The sequence below is a fragment of the Cetorhinus maximus genome, chromosome 6 (assembly GCF_964194155.1).
Source record: "Cetorhinus maximus chromosome 6, sCetMax3.hap1.1, whole genome shotgun sequence".
Classification (NCBI taxonomy): domain Eukaryota; kingdom Metazoa; phylum Chordata; class Chondrichthyes; order Lamniformes; family Cetorhinidae; genus Cetorhinus; species Cetorhinus maximus.
In genome coordinates this window covers 156224829-156251902 of record NC_135884.1, presented here as the reverse complement: position 1 = coordinate 156251902, position 27074 = coordinate 156224829, and the positions used below count along the sequence as shown (strand labels likewise).

The 27074-nt window shown below is 44.5% G+C and overlaps 1 protein-coding gene across 2 annotated transcripts in view; it reads left to right on the top strand.

Annotated features, from left to right (window-relative positions):
• lrp3 (low density lipoprotein receptor-related protein 3) overlaps positions 1-27074 on the top strand; it is a 52400-nt gene that overhangs the window by 11776 nt on the left and 13550 nt on the right. Inside the window, exons 3-6 of one of the 2 annotated variants that reach the window (XM_078544701.1) lie at positions 1664-1718; positions 11908-12046; positions 12618-12746; positions 26641-26849. In XM_078544701.1, the coding sequence (XP_078400827.1) occupies positions 26678-26849 (172 nt within the window). In that variant the 5' untranslated portion in view covers positions 1664-1718; positions 11908-12046; positions 12618-12746; positions 26641-26677. The remainder of the gene's footprint in view (positions 1-1663; positions 1719-11907; positions 12047-12617; positions 12747-26640; positions 26850-27074) is intronic. The other variant, XM_078544700.1, reaches the window with a different exon arrangement.

Below are 27074 nucleotides of genomic sequence, written 5' to 3'. Positions count from 1 at the left end.
CTTTTGATATATATAAATGACTTGGATATTGGAATACAGAGTAAAATTTCAAAATTTGCCGATGATGCCAAACTTGGCAGACGATGAAGATGGTATCAATCGACTGCAACAGGACATAGACCAACAAAATGGGAAGACAAGTGGCAGGTGGAATTGAATACCGAGAATTGTGAGGTGATGCATTTTGGCAGAAGGGACAGGGAGAGGCAATATAGACTCAATGGCACAGTTCTAAAGAGTGCAGGCCTTCATGAAAGGTCTAAATCCTTTGCTAGCTTTGTGCTCTGAGCTGAACTAGTATCTCTCAGGATAACAATCTTTCTAGGCTCTTTATTGGACAAAAATGAGGTGACTTCCTTTTTAAACATAATCCCAATACTCCCTTACATCACTATCTGTTCTCAAGATAAAAACATTAGATGCAATGGGTTTCTTACAATCTTTACTCTGTGGAAATTCCTGTCACTTGCACCAGTGCTACTGATTTAACATCCATTTCTTTTTCTGGTACAACTTTTTCTGAAGTCTCCTTAAGCGTCCCTGTTGCAGCCATTGATTTATCCTCCTGCTTCCAACAATTTACTTTTGTATGCCCTGTCTTTTGGCACTAAAAGCGTACTGGTTGCATTGCATCACTTTTATTCTCTACACTATCATTTTTATTGACTGGAACAGCTTCTGCTTTCTCCCTAAAGCTTTTCTGCTCTTTTCTATTCTTCCAGCTTCCCTGTGGGTTTACAACTGGAGATGTACTGCCCCCTAGCGGCCTATGTGATAATGTCATAACCATCTGCTGGAACTGCCACTTCCCTTACATTAGAAACCTGGTGGTCTTGCAGGTGTGAGCTGATAGGGATTGGGATGCTGTTTCAAAATTTTTCCATTATCATTAGCTCTCTCTTCTATTCAAGTTTCAGTACCCGAAACGACTGGTCCCAGAACATTTATTTCTCCATAGCAAACTCTGTGAATGTTTCATTTGGTTTTCTCTTTAAAGTCCGAAATTTCAATTGATATACTTCGGGGACAAGCTCGTAAGCATTACAGTTTTAACTGTCTCGTAATCTGAGGATAGTTCTGCTGAAAGGCTGGAATACACACCCATAGCTTTGCTGACCAAAATGCTCTGCAAAATGAGAGTCCTTGTGTCCTTTGCCACTTGGCTTTGTAATCATCTTTTCAAATGAGATAAAATATCTCCCAACTCCATCCTCAGCGATTTTAGGCACTAGGCAGAGATTATTCATTATATCAAAGCTCGGAGTAGGACTCGACTCATCATCTGAACTACTATCTCTTCATCCTGTGACCTAACCCTTTCTTTAGCCAGTTTATTCTGTCTGATTCCTGTCTCTCTCTCTTTGAAACTCTGTCTTTTTTCTTTTCTCTTTCTTCCCTTGATAACACCTCTCTCTGGAGTTCAAGCTTTTGCTTTTCTCTATCTACGTCAAGTTGTTTTGTTTGCAACTGAATTCTAGCTAACTTAACTGAATTGCTATCTGGGTTAACTTTCCCCTCTTCTAATTCCAAATGCTCTGCTGTTACCTCAACTATGTATGCTTTCTTAGTCCTTGCTTTTAATTCTAACTTTAACTCTTCTAATATTAACCTAACCTTGGTTAATTGTTGCAAATCACTCAGGGATAACTCTTCCCTCTCCCAGAGCATGCAGGGACTCATAGCCCTCTGCCTCCACCTGGAAAACGCCCCAGAGACAGGTAAGTTTGCATCTCATAACAAGTGGCAGGACATATTGAGAGAGTTGTTAGCAAGCCATCTTGGGCTTCATCGAGGCATTGAACACAATAGCAGAGAAGTTATGTTGAGCCTTTATAAAGCTCTGGTTAGGTCACAACTAGAGTGTTGTGTCAGTTCTGGTGACCACACTTTAAAAAGAATGTGAGAGGGTGCAGAGTAGATTTACCAGAATGGTTCCAAAGATGAGGGATTTTAGCTGCAAGATTAGGTTGGAGAAGCTGGGCTGTTCTCTGCTCCAAGGAGGAGTTTGAGGGGAGATTTGATAGAGGTACACATACATATGAACTAGGAGCAGAAGTAGGCCACATGAGCCTGCTCTGCCATTTGATACATGATATCTGATCTGAGTGTGGCCTCAACTCCACCCTCCTGCCTTCGGCTGATACCCTTTGACTCCCTTGTTAGACAAGAATCTTATCTACCCCTACCTTAAAAAATATGAATGGACCCTGTCTCCACCGCTTTCTGGAGATGATAATTTCACAGACTGACGGCCATCTGAGAGAAGAAATTTCTTTTCACCTGACTTAAATTGGAAACCTCTTATTGTTAAACTGCGTCCCCTAGTTACAGCCTGCCCACAAGGGGAAACATCCTTTCAGTATCCAACCTGTCAAGCCCTTTCAGGATCTTATATGTTTCAATAAGATCACCTCTCATTCTTCTAAACTCCAATGAATACAGGTCCAACTTGTTCAACCTTTCCTCATAAGATAACCCCTTCTAAGGAATCATATTCGCTGCTTCTCTCACAACATTCACCATATTCGCTTTTCTGTCTCCATGGATGCTGCCTGACCTTCTAAGTATTACCAACATTTTCCATTAATTTCAGATTTCTAGCATCCACAGTATTTTGCTTCTGTTCAACATCTATTGGTTAAGAAATGAAAATTGGCTAGCAGCCAGCGAGTGAGTGCAAGAGGAGGACTCCGAGCCAGGTAGTAGCACCTAGAGGAGAATGTGAGAGGAGGATCCTGGGATGGGCAGCCAGCAGCACCTAGCACCTAAAATCACAGGAGAAACATAAGTTTGTTGGTTGGTGAGAAACTGCTGTTAGGGAGTGTCATCAGGTAGCTGAGAATTAGAAAAACACATTGTTTTTAAAAGAAGGGGCTACTTGCATTTAAGTAAGAAACACAGCAATAGGGAAATAAAGTTGAGGCCAGGTAAAATAAAGTTGCTTAAGTGAACCAAAGTAAAACAAAGTTAATGCAAGGGAAATAAATTGAAGCCATGGCAGGACAGCTTGGTTGTGTGGAATGTGTGTCTTGGAATATGTGGAAAGTCATGGACACTACCAGTGTCCCAGACAACCACATGCGTAGGAACTGTCACCAGCTGCAGAACCTTGAGCTACGGGCTTCAGAGCTCGAGCGGTGGCATGAGTCACTGGTGCTTCCACGAGGCTGAGAACTACGTGGATAGCATGTTCAGTGAGGTGGTCACACTGCAGCTTAGGAGCCTGGAGGCAGAAAGGAATGGTTGACCACCAAGAGGAGTCCAAGAGAAGTAGGCAGGTAGTGCAGGAGTTCTCTGGGGTCCCACTCACCAATCAGTTTTCCGTTTTGGATAACGTTGGTTCCTCGGAGGAGTGCAGTCAGAGCCAAGTTTGTGGCACCACAGGTGGCTCTATTCTACAGGAGGGAAGAAAGAAGAGGGGAAGAGCAGCAGTGATAGGGGATTCGTTAGTTAGGAGACCAGGCAGGCGTTTCTGTGGCCATAGAAGTGACTCTAGGATGGTATGTTGCCTCCCTGGTGCTAGGGTCATGGATGTCACGGAGCAGCTGCAGGACACTCTTCTGGGGGAGGGTGATCAGCCAGAGGTCATGGCCCACATTAGTACCAATGCTTTAGGTAGGAAAGGGGATGAGGCCCTGAAAGCAGACTTTAGGTAGCCAGGAAGGAGATTGAAAAGCAGGACCTCTAAAGCAGTAATCTCAGGATTACTGCCAGTCCCACGTGCAGGTGGGTATACAAATAGGAGAATTGAGTGAATAAACATGTGGCTGGAAAGCTGGTGTAGGAGGGAGGGCATCAGATTTCTGAGGCATTGGGATAGGTTCTGGGGAAGGTGAGACTTGTATAAGCTGGACAGTCTACACCTGAACAGGACTGGGATGAATATCCTATTTGTTAGTTTTGCGAGCGCTGTTGTCGGGGGATTTAAACAAATTCAGAACAAGGGATGGGAGATGGAGAATTAGTGAGTGACTCTGAAAGACAGAAGCAGCACAGGTTAAAAAGTGTACAGCACAGGAATTCGGCAGTGTTACAAGGTATATATGTAAATGCAAGGAGCATAGTAAACAAAGCCAATGAGCTGAGGGCACAGATAGATACATGGCAGCATAATATCATCGCTATAACGGAAACTTGGCTGAAGGAGGGACAGAAATGACAGCTTAACATCCCTGGATATAGAGCTTTCAGACATGGTAGGGAGGGGGATAAAAAGATGGGGGTGTACCATTATTGGTTAAAGAATCAATGCACTGTGCTGTGAGGAGGGATGATATACTAAAGGAAGCATCAAATGAGGCCACATGGGTTGAGCTCAGAAATAAAAAAAATGGGCAGCCACACTGCTAGGAATGTACTATAGACCCCCTAATAGTGGAAGGGAGTTAGAAGAACAGATATGTAGACAGATCTCTGAGTGCAAAAACAATAGGGCAGTAATTGTTGGGGATTTCAACTAACCTAATAACAATTGTTTTTTATTCATTCATTGGCTGTGCTGGCTGGGCCAGCATTTGGTGAGCTGCCTTCTTGAACCGCTGCAGTCCATGTGATGTAGGTACACCCACAGTGCTGTTAGGGAGGGAGTTCCAGGATTTTGATCCAGAGACTGTGAAAGAATGGTGATATATTTCCAAGTCAGGATGGCGAGTGATTTGGGGGGGAACTTCCAGGTGGTGGTGTTCCCATCTATCTGCTGCCCTTGTCCTTCTAAATTGTAGTGGTCGTGGGTTTGGAAGGTGCTGTTGAAAGAGCCTTGGTGAATTCCTGCAGCGCATCTTGAAGATGGTACACAATGCTGCAACTGTGTGTTGGTAGTGGAGGGAGTGAATGTTGTGGATGGGGTGCCAATCAAGCGGGCAGCTTTGTCCTGGGTGGTGTCAAGCTTCTTGAGTGTTGTGGGAGCTGCATTCATCCAGGCAAGTGGGGAGTATTCCATCACACTCCTGACTTATGCCTTGTAGATGGTTGTCAGGCTTTGAGGAGCCAGGAGATGAGTTACTCATCGCAGGATTCCTAGCCTCTGACCTGCTCTTGTAGCCCCAGTATTTATATGACTAGTCCAGTTCAGTTTCTGGTCAATGGTAACCCCCATGATGTTGATAGTGGGGGATTCAGTGATGGTAATGCCACTGAACATCAAGGGGCGATGGTTGGATTCTCCCTTGTTGGGTATGGTCATTGCCTGATACTTGTGTCGCACAAATGTTACTTGCCACTTGTCAGCCCAAGCCTGGATATTTTCCAGGTCTTGCTGCATTTGGACATGGACTGCTTCAGTATCTGAGGAGTCACAAATAGTGCTGAACATTGTGCAATCATCAGTGAACATCCCCACTTCTGACCTTATGATGGGAGGAAGGTCATTGATGAAGCAGCTGAAGGTGGTTGGGCCGAGGACACTACCCTGAGGAACTCCTGCAGTGATGTCCTGGAGCTGAGATGACTGACCTCTAACAACCACAGCCATCTTCCTTTGCGCAAGGCATGACTCCAACCAACGGACAATTTTCCCCCTGATTCCCATTGGCTCCTTGATGCCACACTTGGTCAAATGCAGCCTTGAAGTCAAGGGCAGTCACTCTCACCTCACCTTGGGAGTTCAGCTCTTTTGTCCATGTTTGAACCAAGGCAGTAATGAGGTTAGGAGCTGAGTAGCTCTGGTGGAACCCAAACTGGGCTCAGTGAGCAAGTGCCGCTTGATAGCACTATTGATGACCTCTTCCATTGCTTTACTGATGATGGAGAGTTAACTGATGGGGCGGTAATTGGCCAGGTTGGATTTGTCCTGCGTTTTGTGTACAGGACATACATGAGCAATTTTCCACATAGCCGGGTAGATGCCAGTGTTGTAGCTGTACTGGAACAGCTTGGCTAGGGGTGCGGCAAATTCTGGAGCACAAGTTTTTAGTACTATTGCCGGAATATTGTCAGGGCTCATAGCCTTTGCAGTGTTCAATGCCTTCAGCTGTTTCTTGATATTACGTGGAGTGAATCGAGTTGGTTGAAGACTGGCAATTGTGATGCTGGGGACCTCCGGAGGAGGCCGAGATGGATCATCCACTTCTGGCTGAAGATTGTAGCGAATGCTTCAGTTTCAGCCAGTCAGTTTGACTTCGGTGGTGGGCACATTATTGGAAACAATTCTGAAACAGGGGAAACTGTCACTTAGCAAGGCACAGATTGATCAGGGATAGTCAGCATGGTTTTGTTAGGGGAAGATCGTGACTTATTAACTTTTTGAGGAAGTGACAAGGAGAATTGATGAGGGTAGAGTAGTGGATGTTGTCTACATAGATTTCAGTAAGGTATCCCACGTTACAGATAAAAGCAAAAAACTGCGGATGCTGGAAATCCAAAACAAAAACAAAAATACCTGGAAAAACTCAGCAGGTCTGACAGCATCTGCGGAGAGGAACAGTTAACGTTTCGAGTCCGTATGACTCTTCAACAGAACTGAGGAAAAATAGAAAAGAGGTGAAATATAAGCTGGTTTAAGGGGACGTTAAACCAGACAGGAAAGTGGAGCTGAGGCCACAATCAGATCAGCCATGATCTTATCAAATGGCAGAACAGGCTCGAAGAGGCAAACAGCCTACTCCTGCTCCTATGTTCCTATTTTCCCACATTAGGAGGGAACGTGTGAACTTGCCCACTTTGACACGAAGACTAGAAAAGCAGCATATTATTTAAATGAAGAGAGATTGCAGAACTCCACAGAGGGATCTGGGTGTCCTAGTACATGAATCAGGAAAAGTTAGTATGCGGATACAGCAAGTGATTTGAAAGGCAAATGGAATGTTGTTGTTTATTGCAAGGAGAATGGAATAGAAAAGTAGAGATGTTTTGCTACAGTAATGCAGGGCATTGGTGAGACCACATCGAGGGAACTGTATACAGTCCTGGTCTCCTTATTTAAGAAATGACATAATTGCATTAGAAGCAATTCAGAGAAGATTCACACAAATGATTTCATAGAACCATAGAAAAGATATGGTGCAGAAAGAGGCCATTCAGCCCATTCATGCCTGTACCGGCCAGAAAGAGAAAAAAGAAACTGGCCAGTCATTTTAATCCCACTTCCCAGCCCCTGGTCCGTAGCCTTGCAGGTTACATGGCTTTTCTAGTCTTCGTGTCAAAGTGGGCAAGTTCACACGTTCCCTCCTAATGTGGGAAAATAGGAACATAGGAGCAGGAGTAGGCCGTTTGGCTCTTTGAGCCTGTTCTGCCATTTGATAAGATCATGGCTGATCTGATTGTGGCCTCAGCTCCACTTTCCTGTCTGCCCTGTCTCCCACATTACAGACTGGTCAGGAAAGTGAATGGAAGGTGGCAAGTTGGATCCAAAGTTGGCTTAGCGATGGGGAACAAAGGGTAATGGTTGATGGATGTTTCTGTGAATGGAAAGCGGTTTCCAGAGGTGTTGCACAGGGCTCATTGTTGAGGCCCTTGAGGTTTGTTGTATATATTAATGATTTAGACTTAAATGTGGGAGGCATGATTGGGAAATTTGCAGATGACAAAAATTGGCCGTGTAGTTGATAGTGAAGAGGATAGCTGTTGACTACAGAATGATATCAATGCTTTGCTTGAGTGGGTGGAGATGTGGCAAATGGAATTCAATCTGGGAAAGTGTGAAGTAATCCATTTGGGGAGGGCAAACAAAGCAAGGGAATACTCAATAAACGGGAAATTATTGAGAGGGGTTGAGGAAGGGAGAGACATTGGAGTGCATGTCCACAGGTCCTTGAAGGTGACAGGACAGGTGCACAAGGTGGTCAAGAAAGCATATGGAATGCTTTCCTTTATTGGGCGAGGCATTGAATACAAAAGCAGGGATATAATGATGGAACTGTTGTATAAAATGCTGGAATTGACTAGGTTTCTTCTTTCTATTGTTCATTCTCAGGATGTGTCTCTCGCCAGCAAGGCGAGTGTTTACTGCCTGTTTGTAGTTGCACAAAGTCCTGGAGGACTTTCTTTCTGAAGCACTGCGGCCTATTCTGTGATTCATATCATTCTGGTCACCACTTTACAGGAAGGACATAATTGCTCTGGAGAGAGTGCAGAGGAGATTTATAAGAATGTTGCCAGGGCTGGAAAATTGCAGCTATGAGGAGAGATTGGATAGGCTGGGGTTATTTTCCTTGGAACAGAGGAGGCTGAGGGGTGACCTAATTGAGGTGTACAAAATTGAGGGGCCTAATAGGGTAGACATGAAAGACTTGTTCCCCTTAGCTGAGGGGTCAATTACCAGGGGGCATCGATTTAAGGTGATTGGTAGAAGGATTAGAGGGGACACGTGGCAAAACCTTTTCACCCGGAGGGTGTCTGGAATTCACTGCCTAAGTTGGTGGTTGAGGCTGAAACGCTCAACTCATTTAAAAGGTGCCTGGATCTGCATCTGAAGTGCTGTAACCTGCAAGGCCACGGACCAGGGGCTGGAAAGTGGGATTAAAATGACTGGCCAGTTTCTTTTTTCTCTTTCTGGCTGGTACAGGCACGAATGGGCTGAATGGCCTCTTTCTGCACCATAACTTTTCTATGGTTCTGTGAAATCATTTGTGTGAATCTTCTCTGAATTGCTTCTAATGCAATTATGTCATTTCTTAAATAAGGAGACCAGGACTGTATACAGTTCCCTCGATGTGGTCTCACCAATGCCCTGCATTACTGTAGCAAAACATCTCTACTTTTCTATTCCATTCTCCTTGCAATAAACAACAACATTCCATTTGCCTTCCTAATCACTTGCTGTACCGCATACTAACTTTTCCTGATTCATGTACTAGGACACCCAGATCCCTCTGTGGAGTTCTGCAATCTCTCTTCATTTAAATAATATGCTGCTTTTCTAGTCTTCGTGTCAAAGTGGGCAAGTTCACACGTTCCCTCCTAATGTGGGAAAATAGGAACATAGGAGCAGGAGTAGGCTGTTTGCCTCTTCGAGCCTGTTCTGCCATTTGATAAGATCATGGCTGATCTGATTGTGGCCTCAGCTCCACTTTCCTGTCTGCCCTTTATACTCTATCTGTCAATTTTTTGCCCACTCACTTAGCCTCTCTCTATCCCTTTGCAAACTCCTTGTGTCTTTTTTACAACTGACCCTACCTATCTTTGTGTCATCAGCAAATTTAGCAACCATACATCTGGTCTCTTCATCCAAGTCATTGACATAAATTGTAAATAGCTGAGGACCCAGCACTGATCCCTGTGGCACTCCACTCATCACATTCTGCCAACCTGAAAATGACCCATTTATGGTAAATGGTGTACATTTATGTGTACAAGATTATGAAAGGTTTCGATAAAGTAGACAAAGGAAAGCTGTTCCCAATAGCTGATGGTACAAGGACTCGAGGACTTTAAGTCCTTAGACAAGAGATAGGAGGAGGATGGGAGAAAGAACTTTTTTACGCAGTGAGTGGTTATGACCCGGAACTCGCTGCTTGCTAGAATGGTGGAAGCCGAAATGATAAATGATTTCAAAAGGAAATTGGATGACACTTGAGGGAAATAAACTTGCAGGGCTATGGGAATGCCGGGGAGATTGGGACTGATTGGAATGCTCCACTGGGAGCCACCATGGACCTGATGGCTGAATGGCCTCCTTCTGTATCATAATGACTCTGACTCTATATTATCAGGCCATTGCTTCCCCGTAACTGCAGAATAATACATTGTGTTTTAATTGGTGTAAGACTCCAACCTTTGTACAACAGTGCATCAGTCATGACCATTGTAGTGGGAGATCTGTCGGTGAGTGGTCAACTCTGATAAATAAATCAAACCATTGGGATCTGGGAATACTGCAGATTTCACACTGTACCATGGGCATGTGAAGGAAGCTGTGCCCATTCAGGTTGGGCTGAGCCAGGTTTTATCTGGCTGCTCCCTGGATTAGCTGAAAGTATAAAGCTATTCTGCTCAACTCACTGAACTGCTTTGAGGGAGATAAAAGACCTTCCTTAATCATGATCGATAAGAAAATATGGGTCTATATTCTCTAGCGTTTAGAAGAATGAGAGGTGATCTCATTAAAACATACAAGATTCTGAAAGAGCTTGACAGAGTAGATAAGTTTATTTAAATACAGAGCTTTATCCTAAATGCAAAAAGCAAAACCTTGTAGTGACCAGCCGCATGTGATAGCATTCTGTATTCCTAATGGATGTCTGGGAATTGCCAATGTGAGTGGTTTACACAAACATCACACTTTTCATAAAGAAACCTGCTTTGACCATTTATGTAAAGCTGGTGGCACTGCCTAAGTCAGACTCTGATTTATCCTGAAAGCAGTCTGTTGTGAAGCGCTTGGTTACATGCAAATTCAGCTTAAAAATCTGGAACTATAAATATATTCGTTTGGTAGTACAAAACTGGAATATTGCTGAAAAAAGAGCTGCTGGAGCTTTTCATCTTGCACTCATCAGGACACTTCAAGAATACCAACATAAGGGGGAGAAAAATAATTTATACTGATGAGAACAGAGTACTGGTTGGTTGGCAAGTGAACTCTGGTAAAGGTGTTGCCATGGAGCATGCACCAATTAATGGTGACTGACAGTTAACTTCCAAGCACTGTTTGAAATTTAAACCAGGCAGCTTGACCCTGATTGGTCAAGGCATTGCCCTGAGGAATGAGTCAGTGAATGGCTGTCATTTATTTTGTTTAGCTGAAACAGGCACAATGTGTGTACATGTTCTTTCTGTCTGCAAAGAACAGGGCCCTGTGTATTAATATGTGTAGCTTCCAGTACAGGCACATGCGACACACTGCAAACCCAACTGACAATCTTAAATTGGTTGTCAGCGTAATTCTTAGCACACTGAGGATTATTTAGCAAATGTTGTGCAATCGTGGAATCACATCTAATGTTTGGACACTGTGTTTTGAGCTTTTGTCAAACCAAAAAGACGTTCTGCCTATCACACAAATGAGTAATGTGGCATATGAATTTCAGTGCCAGTGTGTAGGCCATTCGTCCCAAAGGCTGGTGGATCATATCAACAGAATGCCCCAGCCACTGTTTGCAATGGGCAGGCTACAGACCATACCCAACCATTCAGAAGTCCATTTGCCAATTAATCAGCACTCTATCCACATACAATATAAATTGTTGTTTTCCCCTTATATTGGTATTCTTGCGAAGTGTCCTGATGAGTGCAAAACGAAAAGCTTCCACATGTCCTTTTTCAGCACTACTCAAATAAGATCTAGAAATATAAATATGTATCAGCAAAAGTGACCAGGAAGCAGTGGGCTGTTGTAAAAATGCATCTCGTTCATGAATGTCCTTTAGGGAAGGAAACCTGTCGCCTTTACCCCAGTTTGACTTCTTATATGTGGCTGCAGTCCCCACCAACACGGTTGACTCTTTACTGTCCCCTGAAGTGTCCCAGTGAAACTGTCAGTCATGTCATTCTTTCTAGCAGAATGATATGAATCACAGAATAGGCCGCAGTGCTTCAGAAAGAAAGTCCTCCAGGACTTTGTGCAACTACAAAAGGCAGTAAACACTCGCCTTGCTGGCGAGAGACACATCCTGAGAATGAACAATAGAAAGAAGAAACCTAGTCAATTTTTTGCTTCCTGTCCCACTCACCCACAGTTTGTGCATTTTGAGACCAGTTGCGCCGCTGCCCATCCCCACCCCACACCACCCCTGCCTCTGCTGCTGGCAATTGTTTTTTAAGCAGAACGAGGTGCTTTGGTTGCCATGGTAAGCAATGGCACTGTGCTGTGGAGTGTGGGGGGGGTGCAGCTTGGAGCCAGTAATTGCTGAGCTTTGAGTGAGGCCAGTTGCTTTTAGCTATGGCGGGTGGGGAGAAAACTAAAAAGATTTTAATTCCTACACATTGCAATGTTTGATTTCATTGTGTGCATTTTTTTTCTTGTTCTTTCAGCCGCCTGTCATGGAAGGCTGGAGCCTCACAAAGAGCAACGAGGAGTCATCTACAGCCCCTCCTGGCCCATAAACTACCCCCCATCCATGAACTGCAGCTGGTACATCCAGGGGGAGTATGGAGACCTCATAACCATAAGGTGCTGATTCTATGATGTTTCAGTTTGTCAGAATGTTTCACTGGCCTGCCTTCCTGTAGTGTACACAGGTTTGTGAGCAGAGCATTGTGTTCTCTCTGTCACTCATTGGGTGGATGCACTTTCCAGTCCGTCACTGAGTGAGAGAACTTGCAGTTTGGATCCTTCTAGGGCAGTGCTGTGGTTGGCCTCAATGCAGGATTAAAGAGGCTACTTTTGCTGCTCACAAACACCAACCACTGACTAACTGGTGGCAGGTACTTCGTACATTGTGTTGTGTGTGGTGGGTAAGGTTTTAGAAACAAAGAGGTTTGAGTTAATTATGGAGAGTCAGCATGGATTTGTAAAAAAAACATTGTGCTTCACTAATCTAGTTGAATTTTTTGATGAACAGAGAAGGTTGAAGTGAATGCAGGGATGTTATCTATTTTTAATAAATTGTTTGGCAAAGTACTACATAAGAGGTTAATTAACAAAATTGAGGCTCATTGAATAGGAGGGTCAGTGTCAAATTTGATTAACATTTGGCTTAAAGGCAGAAAATAGCGAGTTGTGATAAATTGTTATTTTTCAGACTGGAGGATGATAGGTGTTCCCGAAGGGACCCACTTTTTTTTTGATGCATAAATAGCTTGGATATTGGAATACGAGTAACGGAGAAATCTACACGTAACCGCTGCAGCTTTTGCGATCAATGTCCAAGGTGAGTAAGAGTGTGTGGAACAGAACCTGACTGGGAACACCAAACTGAGAGTCTACCAAGCCTGCACCCTCAGCACACTCCTCTATAGGGGTGAGACTTGGACAACATATCAGAGGCAGAAGAAAAGGCTGAACAGTTTCCACCTTCACTGCCTTGGGTGTATCCTCAGTGTGACAAGGTCGCCAACTCGGAGGTCCTGGAGCATGCTAATTCCAGCATCATATACTCATTACTAAACCAATGGAGTAAGGGGATTACGTCAGAGTGAGACATAGACAGAGTGTCTAGTTGGTTCTAAAGAAGAGTCATATGGAATTGAAATGTTAACTGTTTCTCTGCCCACAGATGCTGCCAGACCTGAGCTTTTCCAGCATTTTCTGTTTTTAATTTGGATTTCCAGCTTGCACTGTATTTTGCCTTTAAGTTAGTGTGTAGTTGGGAATTTGGTTCAGCTGGTAAGTTCTGGTAAGTTTTTTTTCCTCAAGTTTAATTTGAGACTAAAGGTCAGCTCTGGTACAAAATTTTCAACCTTCAAGTGAGTTAAATAGCCTTGTTAAACTGAGAACTTCATGGCAATGGCAGTTATCTGTTATTCAGCTGAAAGTAGTTGGTTCAATAGGTGCTAATTACTGTAGCAGAAAGCTAAGTTAGCTTGTGACACATCAGAGGCTCTATATAAGCAGACAGGTGTTTCAAACCGCATGAAGTAAGGGGATGCGTGGAAAGGAGACTATGCTGGAGTTAGACATAGACCGAGTTTGTAGTTGGGAATTGGGTTCAGGTGGGAATTTGGTGCAGAGGGGGAATTCGGTGCTCCTTTTTCTATTTTTTTCCAGCTTCCAATAATTGGTGAGTTTTCTTCCTTTGTCTCCAAGGTAGGTGAATGCAACTTACAATTACTTTAGCTGTGTAAATTACTTCTAATTGACTAATTAAATAAATAAGATTGGGCAGAAATGGCAGGGCTGGTGGTGTGCCGTGACTGCAGCGTGTTGGAATCTGTGGAACGCACTGCAATCCCAGGCAACCACATCTGCAGTAAGTGCCTGCAGTTTAGGCAACTTCGGTTCAGAGTTGCTGAGCGAGAGTCTGAGTTGCAGACATTGCAAAACATCAGGGAGCAGGAGAGTTACCTGGATACTTTGTTCCAGGAGGCAGTCACTCCCCTTAGGTTGGGCAGAACCTTGGAGTTGGTCAGTTTTCAGGGACAGGAGGGTGTGACTGAGTGGCAGGCAGGTATGGAGAACCAAGATGTAATGATGGAGAAATGTCAAGCCTTGACTGCCCAACAGGTGCTTGCTACCTGTGTGGATAAAGAGAAGGAACGTACGAATTAGGAGCAGGAGTAGGCAGCTCGGCCCCACGAGTCTGCTTTGCCATTCAATAAGATCATGGCTGCTCTGAATATAACCCCGACCCCACATTCCTGCCTGTCCCCGATAACCTGTCACTCCCTTGTTTATCAAGAATCTGTCTAGCTGTGCCTTAAAGATATTCAAAGACTCTGCTTCCACCACCTTTTGAGGAAGAGAGTTCCAAAGGCTCTCAACCCTCTGACAGAAAAATTTCCCCTCATTGTCTCAAATGAGCGACCCCTTATTTTTAAACAGTGACCCCTAGTTATAGAATCTCCCACAAGAGGAAACATCCTCTCCACATCCACCCTGTCAAGACCCCTCAGGATCTTAAATGTTTCAATTTTGTTCCTTCTTACTCTTCTAAGCTCCAGTAGATACAAGCCCAGCCTGTCCAGCCTTCTCTCATAAAACAACCCACCCATTCCTGGTATTAGTCTAGTAAACCTTCTCTGAACTGCTTCTAACATTTACATCTTTCTTTAAATAAGGAGACCAGTACTGTACACACTACTCCAGATGTGGCCTCACCAATGCCCTGTACAACTGAAGCATAACCTCCTTAATTTTATAATCAATTCCCCTCACTATAAATTATATCATTCTATTATTTTTCCTAATTACCTGCTGTAACTGCAAGCTAAGCTTTTGTGATTCTTGCACTAGGACACCCAGATCCCTCTGAATCTCAGAGCTCTGCAATCTCCAACTATTTAAATAATGAGCTTTTTTATCCTTCCTGCCAAAAGGAACGATTTCACATTTGTCCACATTGTACTCCATTTGCCAGATTTTTGCCCACTCACTTAACCCAGTTATGTCCCTTTGCAGCCTCCTTATGTCGTCTTCACAATTTACTTTCCTACCTATCTTTGTGTCATCAGCAAATTTAGCAACAATTCCTTTGGTCCCTTCATCCAAGTCATTTATATAAATTGTAAAAAGTTGAGGTCCCAGCACTGATCCCTGTGGCACACCACTCGTCACATCCTGCCAACCAGAAAAAGACCCATTTATGCCAACTCTCTACTTCCTGTTAGCTAGCTAATCTTCTATCCATGCTGAGGACAGTGGTATTGTCGCTGGACTAGTAGTCCAGAAATCCAGGGTAATGCTCTGCGGAGCCAGGTTTGAATCCCGCCATGGCAGATGGTGGAATTTGAATTCAATAAAAATCTGGAATTAAAAGTCTAATGGTGACCATTAGACCATTGTCGATTGTTGCAAAAACCCATCTGGTTTACTAATAACCTTTAGGGCAGGAAATCTTTTCTCCTTACCTGGTCTGGCCTACATGTGACTCCAGACCCACAGCAATGTGGTTGACTCTTAAATGCCCTCTGAAATGGCCTAGCAAGCCATTCAGTTGTATCAAACCACTACAAAGCCACAAAAAAGGTCTGAAACCGGACAGGCCAACCCAGCATCGACCGAAGCACCGGAAACGACAACAGCAATCTCAGCCCTGTCGACCCTGCAAAGCCGTCTTTACTAACGTCTGGGGGCTAGTGCCAAAATCGGGAGAGCTGTGTCACAGACTAGTCAAGCAACAGCCTGACACAGTCATCCTCACGGAATCATATTTTACAGATAATGTCCCAGACACCATCATCACCATCCCTGGGTATGTCCTGTCCCACCGGCAAAACAGACTCAGCAGAGGTGGTGGCACAGTGGTATACATTCGGGAAGGAGTTGCCCTGGGAGTCCTCAACATCAACTCCAGACCCCATGAAGTCTCATGGCACCAGGTCAAACATGGGCAAGGAAACCTCCTGCTGATTACCACATACCGCCCTCCCTCAGCTGATGAATCAGTGCCCCTCCATGTTGAACGCCTTGGAGGAAGCACTGAGGGTGGCAAGGGTGCAGAATGTACTCTGGGTGGGGGACTTCAATGTCCATCACTAAGAGTGGCTTGGTAGCACCACTACTGACCGAGATGGCCGAGTCCTAAAGGACATAGCTGCTAAACTGGGTCTGCAGCAGGTGGTGAGGGAACCAACAAGAGGGAAAAGCACACTTGATCTCATCCTCACCAACTTGCCTGCCGCAGAATCATCTGTCCATGACAGTATCGATAGGAGTGACCACCGCACAGTCGTTGTGGAGACGAAGTTCCTCCTTCACATTGAGGATACCCTCCATCATATTGTGTGGCACTACCACCATGTTGAATGGGATAGATTTCAAACAAATCCATGAGGCGCTGTGGGCCATGAGCAGCAGCAGAATTGTACTCGAACACAATCTGTAGCCTCATAGCCTGGCATATCCCCCACTCTACCATTAGCATCAAGCCAGGGGATCACAGAATCACAAGGTGCAGAAGAGGCCCTTCGGCCCATCGAGTCTGCACCGACACGTGAGAAACATCTGACCTACCTACCTACCTAACCCCATTTATCAGCACTTGGCCAATAGCCTTGAATGTTATGGTTCAATGAAGAGTGCAGGAGGGCAGGCCAGGAGCAGCACCAGGCATACCTAAAAATGAGGTGTCAACCTGGTGAAGCTATAACACAGGACTTACTTGTGTGCCAAGCAGCTTAAGCAACAGGGCTAAGCGATCCCACAACCAACGGATCATATCTAAGCTCTGCAGTCCTGTCACATCCAGTTGTGAATGGTGGTGGACAATTAAACAGCTCTACAAATATCCTCATCCTCAATGATGTAGGAGCCTAGCACATCAGTGCAAAAGATAAGGTTGAAGCATTTGCTACAATCTTCAGCCAGAAGTGCCAAGTGGATGATCCATCTCGACCTCCTCCAGAGGTCCCCAGCATCACAGTTCCCAGCCTTCAGCCAATTCAGTTCACTCCACATGATATCAAGAAATGGCTGAAGGCACTGAATACTGCAAAGGCTATGGGCCCTGACATTATTCCAGCAATAGTACTGAAGACTTGCGCTCCAGAATTTGCAGCACCCCTAACCAAGCTGTTCCAGTACAGCTACAACACTGGCATCTACCCGGCCATGTGGAAAATTGCCCAGGTATGTCCTGTACACAAAAAGCCGGACAAATCCAACCCGGCCAATTACCCCCCCATCAGTCGACTCTCGATCATCAATAAAGTAATGGACGGGATCAGCAACAGTGCTATCAAGCAGCACTTGCTCAGCAATAACCTGCTGACTGGCGCCCAGTTTGGGTTCCGCCAGGGTCACTCAGCTCCTGACCTCATTACAGCCTTGGTTCAAACGTGGACAAAAGAGCTGAACTCCCGAGGTGAGGTGAGAGTGACTGCCCTTGACATCAAGGCAGCATTTGACCGAGCGTGGCATCAAGGAGCCCGAGAAAAACTGGAGTCAATGGGAATCAGGGGGAAAACTCTCCGCTGGTTGAAGTCGTACCTAGCAGGAAAGAAAATGTTGTGGTTGTTGAAGGTCCGTCATCTCAGCTCCAGGAGTTCCTCAGGGTAGTGCCTTCGGCCCAACCACCTTCAGCTGCATCATCAATGACATTCCTTCCATCATAAGGTCAGAAGTGGGGATGCTCACTGATGATTGCATAATGTTCAGCACCATTCGCAACTCCTCAGATACTGAAGCAGTCCATGTCCAAATGCAGCAAGACCTGAAATCAGTATCCAGGCTTGGGCTGACAAGTGGCAAGTAACATTCGTGCCACACAAGTGTCAGGCCATGACCATCTCCAACGAGAATCCAACCATCGCCCCATGATGTTCAATGGCATCACCATCACTGAATCCCCCACTGTCAACATCATGGGGGTTTACCATTGACCAGAAACTGAACTGGACTAGTCATATAAATACTGTGGCTACAAGAGCAGATCAGAGGCTAGGAATCCTGCAACGAGTAACTCACCCCCTGACTCCCCAAAGCCTGCCCACCATCTACAAGGCACAAGTCAGGAGCGTGATGGAATACTCCTCACTTGCCTGGATGAGTGCAGCTCCCACAAGACTCAAGAAGCTTGACACCATCCAGGACGAAGCAGCCCGCTTGATTGGCACCCCATCCACAAATATTCACTCCCTCCATCACCGACGCACAGTAGCAGCACTGTGTACCATCTACAAGATGCATTGCAGGAATTAACCAAGGTTCCTTCGACAGCACCTTCCAAACCCATGACCGCTACCATCTAGAAGGACAAGGGCAGCAGATGGTTGGGAACACCACCATCTGGAAGTTCCCCTCCAAGACACTCACCATCCTGACTTGGAAACATATCGCCGTCCCTTCACTGTTGCTGGGTTAAAATCCTGGAACTCCCTTCCAAAGAGTACTGTGGGTGTACCTACACCACATGGAGTGCAGCGGTTCAAGAAGGCAGCTCACCACCACCTTCTCAAGTGCAGTTAGGGATGGGCAATAAATACTGGTGCAGCCAGCGAAACACATATCTCGTAAATGAATTTTTAAAAAATCCTAATATGTTATCCCTACACCATGAGCTTTTATTTTATGCAGTAACCTTTGATGTGGCACTTTATCAAATGCCTCCTGGAAATCCAAGTGCAGTGCACCCACCGGTTCCCATTTATCCACAGCATATGTGACTCCTTCAAAGAACGTCAATAAATTGGTTAAACATGATTTCCCTTTTGCCTTGAATTTTTCTAAGTGCCCTGCTATAACATCTTTAATAATAGCTTCGAACATTTCCCCTATGACAGATGTTAAGCTAACTGGCCTATAGTTTCCTGCTTTCTGTCTCCCTTTTTGAATAAAGGAGTTACATTTGCTATTTTCCAATCTAATGGAAGCTTCCCTGAATCTAGGGAATTTTGGAAAATTAAAACCAGTACATCAACTATCTCACTAGCCACTTCTTTCAAGACCTTGGGGCGAAGTCCATCCGGACCTGGGGATTTGTCAGCCCACAGCCCCAACAATTTGCTCAATACCACTTCCCTGGTGATTGTAGTTTTGCTGAGTTCCTCCCTCCCTCCCTTCCCTTTCCTGATTTACAGCTATTTCCGGGATGTTATTTGTGTCCCCTATAGTGAAGCAAAATACCAATTTAATACATCTGCCATCTCCCTGCTTTCCATTATCAATTCCCCAGACGCTTCCTATAGGACCAACGCTCACTTAACTTTTCTCATTTAAATATCTATAGAAACTCTTACTATCTGTCCTTATATTACTAGCTAGCTTTCTCTCATACTCTAATTTTTCCCTCATTAATCTTTTTATCATTCTTTGCTGTCCTTATATTCTTTCTAATCTTCTGACCTGCCACCTGTCTTTGCATAATTATATGCTTTTTCTTTAAGTTTGATACTGTCTTTAACCTTTTTAGTTAACCATGGATAGTGGGCCCTCCCCTTGGAATTTTTCTTTCTCATTGGAATGTATCTTTTCTGTGTATTCTGAAATATCCCTTTAAACGGCTGCCACTGAATCTCTGACTTATCCCGTCACTTCATTCGCCAGTTCACTTTAACTAGCTCCAATTTCATGCCCTCATAATTGCCCTTATTTAATTTTAAAATACTAGTTTTATACCCACTCGTTTCTCCCTCAAAATGAATGTAAAATTCAATCATATTATGATTGTTGCTACCCAGGGGAACCTTCACTATGAGGTTATCAATTAATCCTATCTAGTTGCACAATACCAGGTCTAGTGTAGCCTGTTCTCTCGTTGGCTCCAAAACATGCTGTTCTAAGAAACTATCCTGAAAACATTCTATGAACCCCTCACCTATGCTACCTTTGCCCTTCTGATTTTTCCAGTCTATATGTAGATTAAAATCCCCCATGATTATTGCTGTACCTTTCTGGCACCCTTCCATTTCTCTTCTTTTACACTCTGCCCTACCATGTAGTTACAATTAGGAGGCCTGTACACCACTCACACAAGTGACTTCTTGCCTTTATCATTCTTCATCTCAACCCAAATCGCTTCTGCATCCTGGTTTCCTGAACTTAGGTCATACCTCTCTAATGTGCTAATACCATCATTAATTAACAGAGCCAGGACTGTAAGGTGGATAAGTGAACATACAAACAAGGAGCAGGAGTAGGCCATTCAGCCCCTTGAGCCTGCTCCACCATTTAATAAGATCATGGCTGATTTGAAATCTGCATCCCACCTACCACCAATAAACTAGCATCCCGTCTTTACCAAGAATCTATCCACCTCTGCCTTAAAATTATTCAAAGACTCTGCTTCATCACCTTCCAAAGATTCACGATCCTCTGAGTGAAAAAAATTTGCCGCCTCTGTTTTAAATGGGCGACCCCTTTATTTTTAGACAGTGACCCCTAGCTGTAGATTCTTCCACAAGAGGAAACATCCTCTTCACATCCACCCTCTCAAAACCCCTTAGGATCTTATGGCACTCTGGCCATGGCATAATGGTGAAGGGTGTCATTCAAGAGTGGGAAACGAAGAGGAATGTAGTGATAGGGGACAGTATAGTCAGGGAGATAGATACTGTTCTCTGCAGCTGTGGCCAGGAGCTCCGAAGGGTGTGTTGCTGGCCTGGTGCCAGGGTTAAGGAGTTCTCCTCTTGGCTGGAGAGGAACTTGAGATTGGGAGGACCCAGTTGTTGTTGTCCAAGCAGGAACCAATGCCATAGGAAAAACCAGGAATGATGATCTGCTTCTGAGTTTGAGGAGTTAGGGACCAAATTAAAACACTGAGCATGAAAGGTAATCATAGAAAGTTTATGGCATAGAAAGAGGCCACTTGGCCCATTGTGTCTGCACTGGCTGTAAAACAAGCCCCCCAGCCTAATCTCACTTTCCAGCATTTGGTCCGTAGCCCTTCAGGTTACAGCTCTTGAGCTGCATATTCAGACACCTTTTAAATGAGCTGAGGGTTTCTGCCTCTACTATCCTTTCATTCATGTCTGGATTGTTACCTGAGCCAAGTGCCAATTGGTATAGGGTCAGGCAAGATAGAGAATTAAATGCGTGGCTCAAAGAGTGGTGTGGGAAGGAGGGGTTTCGATTCATGGGGCATCAGTACTCAGGGAAGATTGAGCTATTCCACTAGGAGAAGCTCATATAAACCGGGCTGAGACCAGTGTCCTGGCCAGTTGTATAACTAGGACTGTGGACAGGGCTTTAACCTAACAGAGGGTGGGGTGGAGGTTTTGAGTGAAGGGAGATTGGGAGATTTAGAAATCCAAAGAGAAAGGTTGAGGCATCAGAACAGTATAGCAGTGTGGGTAAAGGCGGACAGGAAGGGACAGAGAGTTTAACAAAATTTGTACACCAGTGAGTAAGGATGTTGTAGGGAAAAGAAGTAAAAAATTGAAATTAAAAGTTCTTTATCTGAATGCACAAAGCATCTGCAATAAGATAGATGAACTAGTGGCACAAATAGAGATTTAGATTTAATCACCTTTACAGAGACTTGGTTACAAGGTGATCAAGGTTGGGACATAAATATTCCAGGGTACACAATATTTTGTAAAGGCAGACAGAATTGCAAAGGAGGAGGGGTGGCCCTGATAGTAAAGGATGACATAAGAACGTTAGAAAGGATTGAGCCTCAGAAGATCATGAAGTAGAATCAGTTTAGGTGGAAATTACGAATAGCAAGAGTTGGAAAACACTGGTGGGAGTAGTTCATAGGCCCCCCCTTAACAGTAGTTATACTGTTGTACAGAGCATTAAACAAGAAATTATTGCCTTTGCTACAAGCTCCAATGTAATAATTGTGGGGAGACTTCAATCTTCATATAGACTGGGACAATCAAATTAGCCAGAGTGGTCTAGGAGATGAGTTTGTAGAACGTTTCCATGGCAGTTTCCTGGAGCAATACGTTGTGGAACTGACGAGGGATAAAGCTATCTTAGATCTATCTTATGTAATGAAGCAGGGTTAATTACTCGTGTCATAGTAAAGGCATTACTGTGAAGGTACTATAAAGATCTACTGGGAAATAGTGATCATTATACCATTGAATTCCATGTTAAATTTGAAAATCACATACTGCAATCACAAACAAGAATTTTAAACAAATTACATCGGTAAGAGGGGAGAATTCACCAAGGCTCCTTAGATGGCACCTTCCAAACTCACGATCACTACCGTCTAGAAGGACAAGAGCAGCAGATAGATGAGAACACCATCACCTGGAAGTTCCCCTCCAAGCCACTCACCATCCTGACTTGAAAATAAATTGCTGTTCCCTCACTGTTGCTGGGTCAGAATCCTGGAACTCCCTCCCTAACAGCACTGTGGGTGTACGTACACCACATGGACTGCAGCAGTTCAAGAAGGCAGCTCATCACCACCTCAAGGGCAATTAGAAGTGGGCAATAAATGCTGGCCCAGCCAGCGAAGCTCACACCCCATTAAAAAAAGAACTGGCTAAGGTTAATTGGGTAAATAGACTAAAAGGTATGGTGGGAAACATTTAAAGGAGCAATTCAAAATCTGCAACAAAAATACATTCCATTGAAAAATGAAAACTCAGTAAGAAAGGCCCACCCATGGCTCACTCAGTAAGAAAGGCTCATCCATGGCTCACTCAGTAAGAAAGGCCCATCCATAGCTCACTCAGTAAGAAAGGCCCATCCATAGCTCACTCAGTAAGAAAGGCCCATCCATGCCTCACTCAGTAAGAAAAGCCCATCCATAGCTCACTCAGTAAGAAAGGCCCATCCATGGCTCACTCAGTAAGAAAGGCCCATCCATGGCTCACTCAGTAAGAAAGGCCCATCCATGGCTCACTCAGTAAGAAAGGCCCATCCATGGCTCACTCAGTAAGAAAGGCCCATCCATAGCTCACTCAGTAAGAAAGGCCCATCCATGGCTCACTCAGTAAGAAAGGCCCATCCATGGCTCACTCAGTAAGAAAGGCTCATCCATAGCTCACTCAGTAAGAAAGGCCCATCCATGGCTCACTCAGTAAGAAAGGCCCATCCATAGCTCACTCAGTAAGAAAGGCCCATCCATGCCTCACTCAGTAAGTTAAGGATAGTGTTAGATTAAAAGAAGAGGCCTACAATGTTGCAGGTTTGAGATTTGGGAGTGTTTTAGAAACCAGCAGAGGGTCACCAAAAAGCTGATACAAAGGGAAAAAATAGAATATGAGAGTAAACTAGCCAGAAATATAAAAAAATTGTGACTTTATAAATATATAAAGGGGAAGAAAGTAGTTCAAGTAAACATTGGTCCCGTAGAAGCAGAGAAGGGAGAAAATATGGGGAATGGCAGGCGCATTGACCAAGTATTTTGTGTCTGTCTTTACATTGGAAAACACAAGTTCCATACCAGAAATCGACAGTAACCTAGAGGTTAAAAAAGTGAGGAAATTAAGGAAGTTAATATCAGTGGAGAAAAAGTATTGGTGAAACTTGAGGGACTAAAATCAAACAAATTCCTGTGACCTGATGACCTACACTCTAGGGTTCTGAAAGAGATAGCTGCAGGGATAGGGGATGTGCTGGCTATGATTTTCCAAAATTCCTTAGGTTCAGGAATGGTCCCATTAGACTGAAGTAGGCAAATGTTACACTGCTTTTCAAGAAAGGAGAGAAAGAAAGTAGTGAACTACAGGCCAGTTAGCCTAATGTGTTGTTGGGAAAATGCTGGAATCTATTACTAAGGAAGTCTTAACAATGCACTTAGAAAGGCATAGTATGATTAAAACAAGTCAACATGGTTTCACTAAAGGGAAATCCTGTTTGACAAATTTCTTGGAGTTTTTTGAGGATGTAACTAGTAGGGTAGATAAAGGGGAACCAGTAGATGATGTATACCTGGATTTCCAAAAGGCATTCGGTAACAGTCACACAAGAGTTTAATAGGCAAGATAAGGACTTGTGGAATTAGGGGTAGTATTTTAGCAAAGAGGATTGGTTAACAAATAGAAAGCAGAGAGTGGACATAAGCGGCATTTTTTCAAGTTGGCAGGTAGTGAATAGTGGAGTGCAGCAAGAATCAGTGCTGGAGACTCAGCTATTTACAGTCTATATGAATGACTTAGATGAGGAGACAGCTAGTAATGTTTCTAAGTTTGCTGATGATACCAAATTCGGTGCGAAGGTAAGCTGTGGGGAGGACACAGAGAGGCTGCAAAGAGATATAGACAGGTTAAGTGAATGGGCAACAGGTTGGCAGATGGAGTATAATGTAGGGAAGTGTGAATTTATTCACTCTGGTCTTAAGAATAGGAAAGCAGAATATTTTTTAAAAGGTGAGAAACTTGTAAGTGTTGATGTTCAAAGAGGTTTGGGTTTGCTTGTACAAGGAACACAAAGTTAGCATGCAAGTGCGGCAAGCAATTCGGAAGGCAAATGGCTTGTTGGCCTTTATTGTGAGGGGATTGGAGTACAAGAATGAAGAAGCCTTGCTACAATTGCACAGAGTTTTGGTGAGACCACATCTGGAATAGTGTGCAGTTTTGGTCTCCACATTTAAGGAAGGATACACTTACGTTAGTGGCTGTACAGCAGAGATTCAGTAGATTGGCCCCTGGGATTAGGGGGATGTCCTATGATGAGAGGCTGAGTACATTGGGCTTAAAGTCTCTGGAGTTTAGAAGAATTTGAGGTGATCTCATTGAAACCTACAAAATTCTGAAAGGGTTTGATAGGGTTGACGCTGAGAGATTATTTCTACTGCTCGGGGAATCTAAAACACAGAGGCATAGTCTCAGGATAAGGGCCCAATGATTTAGGGTTAAGATGAGGAGAAATTGCTTCACTCAAAGGACTGTGAATCTTTGGAATTCTCTACCCCAGAGAGTTGTGGATGCTCCATCGTTGAATATATTTAAGGCTGGGATAGACAGATCTTTTGGTCTCTCAGAGAATTAAGGGATATGGGGAGGAAAATGGAGTTGAAGCCCAAGATCATATTGAATGGTGAAGCAGACTCAACAAGCTATTTGGTCTACTTCTCCTTTACCTTGTGTTATTGTGCGCTGGCTCCGCTATGTTCATCAAATGGATGACGGCCGTATACCGAAAGACTTTCTGTGCAGTGAACTGGCCACTGGGCCACAACCTCTTGGGTGCCCGTACCTTTAGTACAAGCACACCTGCAAGCGAGATATGAAGATGGCAGACACTGACATTGACAACTGGGAGACAGCTGCTGATGGCCGTGACATCTGGAGGCCGGCTGTTTGGAAGGGCGTTGGAACAGGTGAGCACAAACGAAAAGCTTAGCTGGCCAAGAAGAGGGTCCAGAGAAAACAGAGGGCAGTGAATCATGCACCTTCTCAGCGCACTGTGTCTCTCTGCAAAAAATGTGGCAGAGACTGACATGCCAGATTGAGGCTGTTGAGTCACACTAGGTGATGCTTAACAGAGTTGACTACCACAGCAAAAACCATTGTCTTGCAGGATGGAAGGACTGCCAGAGAGATTGGAATGCAGAGTAAAATTTCAACATTTGCTGATGATGCCAAAACTTAGAAGGTGACAGACAATGAGGATGATGTCAATTGTCTGCAACAGAACATAGATAGGTTAGCAGAATGGGCAGACAAGTGGCACATGGAATTTAATGCAGAGAAGTGTGAGGTGTTGTAGTTTGGCAGATGGGACAGGGGAAGGCCAATAGACAATGGCAGTTCTAAAGAGTGTACAGGGACAGTGAGATCTGGAGGTTGATTTGCGGAGATCTTTGAAAGTGACAGGACATATTGAGAAAGTGGTCAGCAAAACTTATAGGATCTTGGGCTTCATAAATCGTGGTATTGAGTACAAAAGCAGGGAAGTTATGCTGAACCTTTAGAAAGCTCTGGTTAGGCCACAACCTAGAGTATTTCATCCAGTTCTAATCACCACACTTTAGGAAGGATGTGAGGGTCCTTGAGAGGGGGCAGAGGAGATTTACCAGAATGGTTCCAGGGATGAGGGATTTTAACTACAAGGTTAGGTTGGAGAAGCTGGGGTTGTTCTCCTTGGAGCAAAGGAGATTGAGGGGAGATTTGATGGAGGTGGACAAGATGATGACAGGTTTGGATAAGGTAGACAAAGAAAAACTGTTCCCATTGGCTGATGCTACAAGGACTAGGGGGACCGCAGATTTAAGGTTTTGGGCAAGAGAAACAGGGGGATGTGAGGAAGAACTTTTTACGCAGCGAGTGGTAATGACCTGGAACTTGCTGCCTCTGAGGGCGGTGGAAGTGGAGATGATGAATGATTTCTATAGGAAATTGGATGGGCACTTCAAAACTGATCATGAAGCTGTTGGATTGTTGTAAAAACCCAACTGGGGCCCTCATGTCTTTTAGGAAACAACACCTGCTGTCTTTACCTAGTCTGGACCTATGTGTGACTCCAGATGCACAGCAATGTGGTTGACTCTTAGCTGCCCTCTGAACGGACCCAGTGAAACTCAGTTGTAGCAAAACAGCTACAAAGCATAGCAATAAATCACCGCATGGACTGTAGTGATTCAGGAGAGGACTCATCACCAGTGGAGTAACTGTTTGGAAGGGCAGCAAGTGCCAGCCTTGCCAATGATGCCTACATTTTAGGAATGAGTTATCACAGGTGGGGAATGTCTGGTGAAGTGTGGGAGCTGTCCCCTCATGGGGTTTATCCAAATCAGGGTGACTTTTCTCTTTTGTATTTTCCAGCTTTCAGAATTTTGACCTAGAGAATTCCCACAAGTGTATGGTAGACTGGCTGATGGTTGGTCCAGCCCCAAAGCGAGAGGAGTACAGAATGTGTGGCTCATACATCCCCCAACCCTTCATCTCCGCCCGGGATCACGCCTGGATCTTCTTCCATTCTGATCGCTCCAGCTCAGGGCGCTCTCGTGGATTCCGATTGTCTTATATCCGAGGTGCTGCTAATTACCCCACTGTTGTTTGTACTATTGTGGGGGTGGGTGTGGATGGTGGGGGCTGGGGGTGGGGGGGTGTGTGGGGGTCTTTGGGAGGGTGGATGGTGGAGATAGTGGGGGTGGATGGGTGTAGACAGGAGGTTTGTGGGGTTCTTTGGGAGGGTAGGGGTGGCTGGGTGTGGATGGTTGGGAGGGTGTGGGTGGTGGGGGTGTCGGGGGGTCTTT